This window comes from Caretta caretta, chromosome 8, assembly GCF_965140235.1.
Source record: "Caretta caretta isolate rCarCar2 chromosome 8, rCarCar1.hap1, whole genome shotgun sequence".
NCBI classification, from domain to species: Eukaryota; Metazoa; Chordata; order Testudines; family Cheloniidae; genus Caretta; species Caretta caretta.
The window spans coordinates 10965552-10978964 of NC_134213.1; the positions used below are offsets into that span (position 1 = coordinate 10965552).

General features: G+C 41.5%; 1 protein-coding gene across 5 annotated transcripts in view; it reads left to right on the plus strand.

The window, feature by feature from the left end:
- TRPC7 (transient receptor potential cation channel subfamily C member 7) overlaps positions 1 to 13413 on the plus strand; it is a 120200-nt gene that overhangs the window by 65163 nt on the left and 41624 nt on the right. For all 5 annotated transcript variants that reach the window (XM_048861914.2, XM_048861913.2, XM_048861915.2 and 2 more), the window contains 2 exons: positions 957 to 1121; positions 7586 to 7802. In XM_048861914.2, the coding sequence (XP_048717871.1) occupies positions 957 to 1121; positions 7586 to 7802 (382 nt within the window). The remainder of the gene's footprint in view (positions 1 to 956; positions 1122 to 7585; positions 7803 to 13413) is intronic.

The following is a 13413-nucleotide window of genomic DNA, read 5'->3' on the forward strand; positions in this document are numbered from 1 at the left end:
AGGTAGTTAATTTTGTTTTGTACAAAAAAATTGCCCTATACATTAGCCTTTGACAAAGGTTTGATTAAATAGAAGTTTTACTTCACCTCATTGTTTGCTACATGGAAAATGAAATCGGAACAATGGCTTTGAAACTGTTAATGGCCCTTTTTCTTTAATAAAAACTGGTTTACTTGGTAGTGCCATGGTTACCAGAACTGATGTATTCATTATGGCCCCAGTTTAGCAGAACACTTAAGCACATACAAATGTCCATCCCTATTCATCAAAGCATTTAAGCATGTGCTTAAGATGTTTGCTGAATAGAGATGGACTTAAGCCTGTGAATGGAGTTAAGTGACTGTTGAATTGGGGCCTGTATGCCCTAATTCTAGAGTGGTTATGTATCTTCATATCCTAGTGGCTTTAATGTAGAATCAGCATAAAAATGAGTGAAGTCCTTAGAATTTGTCCCTTTTTCTTCTTATTATTATTAATGGTGATGGTGGTAATGATTATAAAGAGGAACGGTTGCAGAGTCCATAGAGCTGTGCTAAAGTTGCAGTCCTCCCAGAAGCTCAGGTTCAAATCCCACCCCTGACATTAGCTCTCTTTTGGCACAGGCCACTGTCAGAGACAGGATACTAGATTAATGGGCCATTGGTCTGATCGAGTATAGCAATGTTTGTCCCTTCAAGAGAAACAGAAGATGGGGGCTGAACAAATGTTGCCGGTGAGCACATATTTAGAGAGACTAATTTGCAATTTTCTGAACAATTATACTATGAGCTCTGGCTGATTACAAAAAAATGAACCATGCTTGGCTCTGGTGGGCTGCAGAACGTACTACAACCAGCTGTCTATCTCCATGCTGCAGTCTATGTTTGAGGCACAGCAGTTTGCTTTCTGAAATCTCATGCTCTTCGGAGATGCTATAAATACCTTTATTTTTTAATTATTACTTTTTTTTTTTACAGTTTGTTGCTCACCCCAACTGTCAGCAGCAACTGCTCACCATGTGGTATGAAAATCTCTCAGGCTTACGTCAGCAGTCTATAGCTGTGAAATTCTTGGCTGTCTTTGGAGTCTCGGTAGGCCTTCCTTTCCTCGCCATAGCATACTGGATCGCTCCCTGCAGCAAGGTACAGACTGGTTAAGGTGCATGTTGTTTATGGTTATTTATATTCAGTGCTTGGAATTACGTCAAAAGTCTTTCGAAACTAACATCACAAACAATGTTGTCCTCTGAGATTTGCCCTGGGTGAGAACAAGCTCATTGCAAATGCAGCAAGTGAGCATGCTTTGAAATTAATCTTCAAAAGTAATAAAGATGGGGGTGGAGGAAATGGAAAATCTGAGCAAACAAGCGGGAAGGAAAGAATGGAAATAGGAAAAAAATGGAAACGGGTGAAAGAATTTGAATGGGATACAGAAGGAGAAGAAAAAAGAAAGGGTGGATAACTTGGGGAAAATGTTTCTTGTCTCTTTGCTCATCCTAACGTTTATTCCTATCTCTTTCCATTTTTAACCTGTTTTTCTGTCCTTCTTCCTCTCTGCCAGGGTACTTTTGTGTGTGTGTGTGTGTGTGTGTGTGTGTGTGTGTGTGTGCCTTACTATTTCTTTCTCCCATTTTTCTTTTTAGTTAGTGGTATCATGGGACACCATAAAAATGAATTAGCAGTCCATGACAATTAGAGGTGGATTGTTGAATGTCAAGTAGAAGAATAGATTAAGTCACTGCACCTAATAGCATAATATGGCCCAGTCTCCAAAACTTGGGAGGGGGAAGATGCGGAAACATTAAAAGTTGTTCTGTATCTGTGTTAGACATCCAGCGATTGACAGTATTAAATGCTGCTGAAAGTTCTATTAGGAAGAGCTAGAGGGGAAGGGTACCTGAGACAGCCATCAGTTGGTCATTAAGTTTGAACAATTGCCTGCAGTACCAGTTCTGTGGTGGAACTTCTATCCTGAGAGAAAGTGCTCAGACAAGGGGAAATAAATGTGCTTATGGATGAGCAATAAATAGCTTTTTCACTACTTTGGGTGGGGGAAGAAGACCATGTTTTACTGAACAACAGTTGGCTACATCATCCACTGTTTCTCCAGGACAGGGCCTGTCAAACCTACTTAAAAGTAATAGAAGTGATGGCTATCTGATTCAGTCCTCACAACTTTTGGTCCCATTTCCTTTAAGTGCCTGTAAGGAATTCTTTCTATGTTTGCCAAGTCCACAAGATTACAGATCCACTGATGGATATTAAGAAAGGACTATAATTTTCAAAAGACCAATCTTCTAGAAAATGTAGGGCTTCTAAAACAGATGAGACTATAAGTGATGTTTAATACTCAACATCCTTCAAAATAACGACTGATTAGTTTCTATTTCTCAAGCTAATGGAGAATGTGAACACTTTTTCATCAAATTTCATCACATTTAATCAAAAACACATTTTTATCAATGCTGGCTGTTAATATGACACCAATAATAAGTTCCATTATGAAACAACTTGGGATGCTGACTACAAGAGTTAGTCCTGACCAACACTGGGGGTAGCTTCTAATACACCAGTTCTTAAACTGTATCTGCCAAATCTTGCAGTCTTTGGTTGGAGCCAAATTTCACGCTCCAGGGTAATCAGAGCAACTCTGCTGCTAGTGTATCGAAGAACAGAACTTGCCTCTAAATGAAAACTTCTCTGCACTCCGCTATACAGACCAGTTGGCACTAAAAGCAATATGGCTCCTGGCTCTTTTATTCATTTATCTCTGAAAGGGGAGCAGATTATTGACTTTATCCCAAACTTTACAGACAATATCCCATTCCAGTATGGTACATTAACAGGAGTCAGACTAGCCCGCCTTGACATGAGTTTGTGAACTGCTAATGGTTTGGAGGCTGCCATTGTGTGCTGTGAAATCTGAGCTTTACAGAACAGTTTAAGTCTCCAGCCCTTATGGTTAGGAAGGAGTGTAAACCAATGCTGGAATATCTGCTCTGAGAGGTGTGAACTGACCCAGGCATCTAGATGACTTGTGGATTCTTAAACCTAATGATAATTCCTATGGCAACATTATTAACTATTTCACTGCTAATCAAACGAAGCAAGAGAGAAGAGGGAGGATGGAATTCTGAAGATCTGCCCAATCCACTGGTAGTGGTACCTAATTTTGGTGCCCTGAGCAGGTAGACCTTGGGTTGTGTGTGGATCTTAAAGGATTACCACTGCTACATTTTCCAGGCTGACCAAAGCTGGTATATCATTCAAACACTTTTGAGTGCTACGCTCACTAATTTACAAAGTTCTCTCCCAGTGTACAAATTGTTATGTGGCTTTCACACATTGGTGCACTGCAAATGAAGGGCCAGACCCTCAGCTGGTCTAGCAACGGAACTATTTTTAATTTATACCAGCTGAGTATCTAGCCCCAACGGTTTCTCCCAGTTAACTTTTTTCTCACCTACCCCTTTAAAAAACATTCTCAATATTAAAAAAAGTCTATGCTTTTCCTTCAGCCGTGTGTTTCTTTACATTGTTCCCCACCTCTTTGACTCAATTATTTCCTATTTTAGAACCTTTCGTTTCCCTTCTATTTATTTGATATTGTCTTTTTGTATTTCTTTTCTCTCTTTGATAGGTTTCCTAGCTTTATTCCTTTTCAAAATATATATAACGGACGTTCAGTCCTGAAACCAGCCATTCTTTTGAAATGACTCTTTGCGATTTGTATTCTGTGATTGTTGCTGTCCTCTTTGCCAGTGATAATCAACCACAAGCCCAGATTCCAGAAAGCATTTCTGTCTGATGAAAAGCAATGTTTTGAATCAATAAGGTAATGGGGCCAATAGTACAAACAAGTAGGTCATGCACCCAGAATTTAACTAGATTGTGCCTTATATATAATTGTCATAAGGCACTGAGTTATTTGAAAGAATTAATGTTTCATCAGTTTTCTACAAAAGATTCCACTCAACACTTCAGCTCCTGCAACACTCAGGTAAAAATGAGATTTTTTGAAGATATGAAAAACTGCACTTCAGGAAAAAACTCCACTAAGCTTCCTTCAGTAATGCAATGGATAACTGTTTTAAGGGTCCACTGGCAGAAGGGAGCACCTAATAATTCATAGGCAATTTATAGTCCACTGGAGATCGCTCTTCCCCCTTTTAATTCAGAATAGAACTGAGCACATATAAATTAAAAATGAGTTTTCTTAAGAAGTTCCAGGCAATGATCAATATGCCCATAGTCGCCTTAAGGCCTTTCTTATTTGTGATTGTCTTGGCCTGACTGGTGTTTATATGAAAATTATATTCTACGCGACGTATAGTTCCAGAGTCTTATCCTATGGCCCTCTCTACACTAACAGAAATTTTCAAAAAATTCCCACTGCTACTAACACCAGCAATGGTGTTAAAAACTTTGGAAGTCCTAGTGTAAACAGTCTGCTAGTCTTTGTGTGCAACTATCTAACAAGGCTGGGCTTAATATGGCATTTGCAGCAGGTGAACTGTCTACACGAGGGCTCATTCTGGTGAAACTGAACCAATATTAGAAGTGCTGGGAAATTTTTGAAACATCTCCTATGTATAGAAGGGTCTGTCTCTCCAGGATTACTGCCACCTCCTAACTTGTCATATTGAACTGTTCACCCCCACTTTTAGCCACTTATTCACCTGCATACTGTCTATGCATCTGCTCACACAAGTCCTGATTCCAGGAAGCATCCCTGTTTAGGACAGTAGCTAAGCACAAGCTTAACTTTTAGTATGTGTTTACAGGCTGTCTTGAAAGAAAGAGAGCACTTAAGCATGTGCGTAGGTCTTTCCTGAATTGGGACCATGGTTAGGTGATTCATTCACCCATTCTTTCACTCATCAGACTCCTATTTTTAAGAGATTTTTCCCAAAAAGTTCTTGGTAATGATGCATGTCAGCCCTGAAGGGAGGCATCCACAAAGTCTCTAGAGAACCACACTTCTATGCTCCAATGGGTAGCGCCTCACATCTCTATTCATCATACTTTCTATACCATTTTTTCTCTGTAAAATCAGATGGAAGAGAAGTAGCAGAACAGCAAGAAAGATCAAAAAATGAAACATTAAATCCTCCTAAATTGCATTTCATAAATGCTTCCCTCCCCCAACCTATTGCAAACAGAATCAGGTTCCTTCCATTGTTGTGAAGTGAAGGGGTAGATGAAAAATGAATTGTAAGGGGGGGGGGGACAATGATACTTCTCTTGTTTGAAACCTCAAAACAAATCTTTTCGGTTTTGTTTTGAGGTTTGGAGCAAGCTTTCTGTGGGTTCTACGTCGTACGAATGTGTTCTTCCTCACCTTGTCTTAAACTTGACCAAATTTAACATTTAAGCACCGAATGCATTTCTTTAGATCCGAACCCAGACAAGAAAGGTCAAGACCTGGAGAGCTACAGATTCTAGGCCCAAATGTTGCAAACCAGTAGATAGTCTTATGACACTGGTTAGCTTCAGTGACAGTTCTCTGAACAGAAAAGAATGCTGAATTACAGATGGAAACCAATTTAAACAATTTGTACTGCATTTATTCATAAATGGATCAGAGACCACGGGGGTTTCCTCAGAGGAGGTACCAACGCACACTCCAACATATAATGTAAACCCTTATTCACATGATTGAGGCCCACTGAAGTCAATGTGTCAATAGGGTGGTTCACATGAGTAAGAGTTTGCACAATCGGTTCCATAGGCTGTACGTACTCTAGGATATTTTTGCCAAACTTCTGCCATTTCTACCAGCAATTCAGCTCTCTCAGTGGTAGCAATATGGTGGGAGTGGTAGTATAAGCCTCATATCAGTACTAAACCTTCATAAAGCATGTGTACAGGACACAGTCTTTAAAATACCAGCAGCTGATGCTTTCTTATACTAACACAACCCACTGTTCCTGGTGATGGGGAACTGAATCAGCGGTAGGAATAGTGGGACACTTTTGCAAAATCTCTTAGCTTAGACAAAGCTATCATTTGCTGTGGCAATTCAGAACTCAATTTGATAAAGCACTAAGCCAATGTTTAAGTATTTCTAATTGACCTCAATGGGACATAAGCAAGTACTTAAAGGCTCTGCTGCAGTAGGGCTGAGATAAGGATCACATTTTTCTATTCACACATTTGGAAAACTCTTTCAGAAATTTGATCTGACCTAAATTTTTCAACAGGTTAATCAGCTTTGGCAATCTTTTAAAAGATATATTTTCAATTTTAGAAATTCGGACACTAGAAAGACATAAGAAACTGAACAGTGCTAATTTTTGTTAACGCTAAAGAATCTTGGCATAGTTGTTTTTTGGGTTTTAAAATATTTACGGTTTCTTATTGTGCTATAGTCAGACTCTACAGAAACAGTTAATGAACTAGAGTAAAGCAGTAGAGAGATTTAACCACTGAAACCCCATTTCAAAGACTAGAGAGGGAGCTCTTTCTTGAGGAATTGGTTGCTTAGGAGGGGGGAAGAAAGAGAGGGGAATTTAGTGTCTGAACTCTTCCCACATCTCTTCTCTGTTTAAGGATCAAAACATTCGATACAAAGCAAGGTTGTGAAAATAACCCTTCATCTCCAATACAAAGGAGGCATTGGTCCAAGAGTAAATAATCACACGGCTAGCTCTGACATATTCTTTCGGGGGTAATATATTCTTAATTCAGGGGAAATTCATAAAGAGATAAGGGTTATCTAATTAGCCAACTAGGTAACCGTGTTTCTCAATAAGGATGAGAGAAACTTTAGTTACTCTGAAAAGAACTTGGTTCAGATCAGTGCTTACACCACTTCTGTATTTATTGTATTAAAATAGGTCATTGTGGTATATTGAGAAACTCAGTAAATGCTGTAATAATTACAGTAGACAATTAACATACTGATGCATATGAAGAGTGTTATCAAAGAACTTTTTATAGAAAATATTGTGTCAGACAAGTTAATGAGAGATCTAATGAGATTGAATGAGAGATCTACTAGATAAACGGGTTTCAGAGTAGCAGCCGTGTTAGTCTGTATCCGCAAAAAGAAAAGGAGGACTTGTGGCACCTTAGAGACTAACAAATTTATTTGAGTATAAGCTTTCGTGAGCTACAGCTCAGCTATCACAGAGATTTATTATACTAGCACAGGGCCTGATTTATACCAGTTTAGGCTGTGGTGAGGGAGAGAAGAATTAGGTCCAGAATAGTCTAAGATGCACTGTGTTTTCATATCTATATAAAAATACACACAGACATATATAAAATATATATCCTTGTTCCTTTCTGCCTTAGAGTGAACAGGACAATTTGGATATCATGCAAACATCTGTGGGTAGTAAGAGAGAAATGTAACATCCTAAGATGAACAGTTAGCCTAATTCATAATGCCCTGGGCATGATCTGGAAGCAGCAAAGAACAAGCTTTCTATAGATTCTATGTATTATTTTAATACATGAAGAGTAGCTCAGTTCTGGAGTTTTCAGCAAACTTCCAAAGTATAAATACTCTCATCTGTGTTAGAGAGAAACACTAGAAAACATGGGAACTAGACCAGGAAAATAATAATAAAACTTTTGTCTTGTACACATTTTCTTTTCAGCTGGGACGGATCCTCCGAAGCCCTTTCATGAAGTTTGTGGCACATGCAGTTTCTTTTACAATCTTCCTTGGACTGTTAGTAGTGAATGCCTCAGACCGGTTTGAAGGAGTGAAAAATCTTCCCAACGAGACCATCACGGATCATCCCAAACAAATATTTAGAGTAAAAACTACTCAATTCTCATGGACAGAACTGCTAATCATGAAGTGGGTTTTAGGTAAGGAAAAATTGTCTCATCTTTTAATCCTCCATTGAAGGCCAGAATATCATGATAGGAAATAATGGACGAATTGTTAATGGTGATCTGCCAAAGAAAAACACTCTGAAATAAATGTGGATCCCGATGAGGTCAGTGGCACAATCCATTGACTTCAATAGGGTCAGGGGACAGCTCTGTCTTGGTCACAGCTGCAGAATGCACTGAGCAACATCTGGCAGATGCATACTTTATTCTAGTGATTCTGAATGCCTCAGGCAAAACCAGCTCTGTTGGTTTAATTGGGACATCTCTTTCAACCCATAGGGGAAAAGAAACTTTTTATAGAAAATGCTAGTTCTCTACAGGTTTCTCAATTTCAGAGTAATTTCTATAGAACCCTATTAGTTTAAATTCTGCTAAATTACACACAACCTTTTCCTGAGAGAAACGGTAACGTAGCAAATGAATGAGAGCCTGGCAATCAAATGGTTTAAAAGAAAAGCAAATGATGAGTGAAGCACTGAAATAGGTTATATCTGAAATGATTAAAGAGTGATGCAGATCCATTTTGATGATGTTGCCAAGCATTAAGTTAAACACGTATTGTCCATGGTGAGTATTTTTGTTTTCTTTTGTTTTTTCTCCTTCCTCTGAAGCATCAGAGGTGGCCATGGCTGAAGATGAGACACTGGACAGGCTGAGCCAGTGCTCTAAAGTGACACCGAATGTTCTCTTTCTTTCATGTGCTTAGCTGGCTGGTTCTTGCTCATAATGCTCAGGGTCTAACTGATCACCATATGAGGGGTTGGAAAGGAATTTTCCCCCAGGCCAGGTTGGCAATGATCTGCTTTGCTAAGGAGAAGGAGGGGTTGTCTTCCTCTGTAGCACTCGATGCAGGTCACTTATTGGGATTATGTGGGTACATCTCACTCAATCAATTCCCTGCCATTTCAGGGGCCGCAGGCATTGGTGCACCTCAGTCCCTCCTATTCCCTGCCTCTCGTCTGGTCTCCTGTGGAAACCTCCCCACTCATGGGGTTCCAGAGCGCAGGCTCCAGCCCAAGCCTGAACATCTGCACTATGATTTTACAGCACAAGCCCCATGAGCCCGAGTCAGCTGACACAAGCCAGCCACGAGTGTTTTATTGCAGTGTAGACATACCCTAATACTTTGGTCTAATTTTGGATATTGGGTTTAGCGTGCAGTTGCTCAGCTGCAGGGCCGGCTCTAGGATTTTTGCCGCCCCAAGCAAAACAAAATTTTGGCCGCCCCCGCATTTTTTTCATGCCCTCCTGCCCCCAGCTCTTCCTTAACTCCGCCCCTTCCCAACCCCTTCCCCAAATTCCCAGCCCCGCTTCCTCCCCTGGGTGTGTCACATTTCCCCCCCGCATTGCTTCCTGTGGCTCCCCCCACCGCAACCCCCCCGCCCAGGCTCACCTCCGCTCCGCCTGCTGTCCTGAACACGCCGCCACTCCACTTCTCCCTGCTCCCCCTCAGGTGAGGGAGAGACAGCGCATTCAGGGGAGCAGGCAGAATGGAGGAGAGCAAGGGTGGGGGGAGTGCAGGAAGTAACAGGCGGGGAGGGGTAGAGGAACCACTCTCCACCCCAGCTCACCTCTGCTCCACCACCACTGCGTCCCCCAAGCATGCCACTGCTCGGCTTCTCCCTCCCTCCCTCCCAGACTTGCTGCGCCAAACAGCTGTTTTGCGTGCGGCAAGCCTGGGAGGGAGGAGGGAGAAGCGGAGTGGTGGCGACGCGCTCAGGGGAGCAGGCGGAGGCATAGTGGAGGTGAGCTGGGATGGTGGGGACACATTTCTAGGGGCGGCATGGCCGGCGCCGGAATGCCGCCCCTAGAAATGTGCCACCCCAAACACCTGCTTGTTTTGCTGGTGCCTAGAGCCGGCCCTGCTTGGCGGTGTTGGTGGCCTGTGACAAGCAGGTGGTCAGACTAAATGAGCTGATAGTCCCGTCTGGCCTGAAACTCTATGACTTTAAACAGAGCCATAAATTAAACTGCTGATGAGTTTCAGATAAATTTACAGTGGTGTTCGAAGTCCTGCAGACCGAGAAGATATTGATCTACTTGCTTACTGCTTACTTACCACTTACAAGCCCCATTACCCTGGACCACCAGTCTCAATAGGCTTACCTTGTTGATTCTGACTTCACAGTAGTTATTTTCCTCAACATATTGGTTGATGATGTGAGAGAAGAATCAAGGCTAAATAGCTCCCTAGTTCCATGCAAGTGGTTGGAATTACACAAGTGTAAGAGCAGAATCAGGCCCCTTATATCTCCTGGCCCAGTCACAAGTTTATTGTTCTCTGGCTTTGCAGTAAGCAGAATTACCTACAGGATATTGGATAGAGAAAAAGAATAGCTGGCATACTGGACAGAATAATGTATGAATAATTTATTTTTAAAGCGATATTAAAAGAGTTTGGAGGAGATGATTAGGTTTTGGCCAGGGTATTCTTTTTATAGGTTGCTGGTATCTGACTTCTTGCGGTAGGAAGAAAATATTAACTGAAAGCAAATTATTTCCATTTTTTAGGAGAAGGAAAGTGGGTTCTTTGTACAGACTTCTGAGGTATAATGAGATTTTTTGATTACATCTCTATTCTCTCAGAATAACATCCCAGCACCAGCGTGCGCTGTATTCGCTGGACGGGGGAACCTACCATTTCACTCGTATTCCATTCACATTGTTTCAGTGAAACCAAGAGGATATAACCAAATTACCCTTATCCTGCACCTCATAACATGATTGTCCTTAAAAGAGTGCAGTTGGTTGGAAACTAGGTGGGTTCAGAAGCAGGTATGGGACTCTAATTGTTATTAAGAATTTTCTGGTGATGGCAGTTAAAGAGCTTTACTGGGATACTTGCCTTTAGCACCATGCACTTTCTGACTGCTGTGGTTCTAGTCACTTTTCATTTAACCATATCATCAGATTCTGAAACATGCCAAACTCATATTCACATATCCCATTTGTTGCTGGGCTTGTTCTTTGGAAACTTTGGAAAGAACCTGTGACGGTAACCATCTTTTCTAGCATCTCCTCTCTATGGATCCAACAAGCCACCTACCGCTTAGTGACAGTATGTAGCAAAGCAGAGCACGGTGAGTAAGGAAATACACTTCACTACACTGAAAGGTGCAACCCCAACACTTTCACTATAGACTTGAGCCAAAGCCCACCGATGTAAATAGAAAAGCTCTCACTAAGTTTTGTCATCAGTGGATTTGGGATCAGTCAGGGTCACACAACTTTTAAGAATATAATTTTCTACACTAAATGTTTATTTCTCTACTACATCACGCTGCACTCATTGCCTCAGCCCATTTTTATGGCAATGAGTCATTTTTTCTTAAAAAGTTTTATTATTATTATTTATTATTTAAAAAAGAATAGTTCACAGGCATTAACACTGCGTAAGGCCCACAAATTCTAGTTACAGCAGGGACCCTTACAACTCGTTTGTTTTGGTTCTCTCAATATTTGCAGCTAAAATGACCACAGGTGATGCTATAAATGCTGAGGTGGAATTATTTAGATAGCTCAGCCATTTTGTGAAGTGATCAGCTCATATTAACTGGGGACTACCGCAGTGTAATTAGGGCTGGTTGCGCATTTTCTGTCCAAATTTTTCTTCCTAGAGAACTGGATTTTTCAACAAAATGAAAATGTTTGCAGAGTGTTTGATTTCCTAGACATTTTTCATCAGAGAATCAAAAGCTCAAATCCTGAAATTTCATGGCCAAAACCAACAAGAGTTTTTCAATGCTCAGCAGTTTTCGACTGATTGTTTTTTCAGTGTTTCCCAAAATCTTTTTTTTAATGGGGGAGGGGGGCGTGAAAATATTCTAGTTATTGGCTGGCAAAAACTGGAATATATTCAAGTGGCCTTTTTTCAATAAGAAGTCAAAATTTTCCACTGGAATTTTTTTTTTTTTTGGAAATTTTCGCTGGTGGGAAAAACATTTTCTGACTAGCTATAAATAATAATATTAACCCAAATCCAGTTAGAGGGACTATGACTGCCACTGTTTTAGTTATATCCAGTGTCTCTGGCTCACTACCTATCAAAATACTGCTATCTACCAGTTGGGTCTGATTTTAGTTATTAAAGTGATTAAAAACTGTGAGATAGATTCTCAGACCATGTAAATCGGCATCGGTCCATCAATGGAGCTAAACAGATTTACACTAGATGAAAATCTAGCTCAATACAAGTTCAAAATAACCTATCAGACTTTTGCCTCTTCCATGTAAAGTTCCACTGGCATTTGTGCTTTTAGGCCTCAGGAAAGGAAGTTCAGTGCTTACTGAATGAGGGAGGCAACCTAGTGACAGAGGATGTGGAAAAAGCTAATGTACTCAATGCTTTTTTTGCCTCTGTCTTCACGAACAAGGTCAGCTCCCAGACTGCTGCGCTGGGCAACATAGCATGGGGAGTAGGTGGCCAGCCCTCTGTGGAGAAAGAAGTGGTTAGGGACTATTTAGAAAAGCTGGACGTGCACAAGTCCATGGGGCCGGATGTGTTGCATCCGAGAGTGCTAAAGGAGTTGGCGGCTGTGATTGCAGAGCCATTGGCCATTATCCTTGAAAACTCATGGCGATCAGTCCTGGACGACTGGAAAAAGGCTAATGTAGTGCTCATCTTTAAAAAAGGGAAGAAGGAGGATCCTGGGAACTACAGGCCAGTCAGCCTCACCTCAGTCCCCAGAAAAATCATGGAGCAGGTCCTCAAGGAATCAATCCTGAAGCACTTACTCGAGAGGAAAGTGATCAGGAACAGTCAGCCTGGATTCACCAAGAGAAGGTCATGCCTGATTAATCTAATTGCCTTCTATGATGAGATTACTGGGTCTGTGGATGAAGGGAAAGCAGTGGATGTATTGTTTCTTGACTTTAGCAAAGGTTTTGACACAGTCTCCCACAGTATTCTTGTCAGCAAGTTAAAGAAGTATGGGCTGGATGAATGCACTATAAGGTGGGTAGAAAGTTGGCTAGATTGTCGGGCTCAACGGGTAGTGATCAATGGCTCCATGTCTAGATGGCACCCAGTATCAAGTGGAGTGCCCCAAGGGTCGGTCCTGGGGCCAGTTTTGTTCAATATCTTCATAAATGATCTGGAGGATGGTGTGGATTGCACTCTCAGCAAATTTGCGGATGATACTAAACTAGGAGGAGTGGTAGATACGGTGGCAGGTAGGGATAGGATACAGAGGGACCTAGACAAATTGGAGGATTGGGCCAAAAGAAATCTGATGAGGTTCAACAAGGATAAGTGCAGGGTCCTGCATTTAGGACAGAAGAATCCAATGCACCGCTACAGACTAGGGACCGAATGGCTAGGCAGCAGTTCTGCAGAAAAGGACCTAGGGGTGACAGTGGACGAGAAGCTGAATATGAGTCAACAGTGTGCCCTTGTTGCCAAGAAGGCCAATGGCATTTTGGGATGTATAAGTAGGGGCATAGCCAGCAGATCGAGGGACGTGATCGTTCCCCTCTATTCGACATTGGTGAGGCCTCATCAGGAGTACTGTGTCCAGTTTTGGGCCCCACACTACAAGAAGGATGTGGAAAAATTGGAGAGAGTCCAATGAAGGGCAACAAAGAT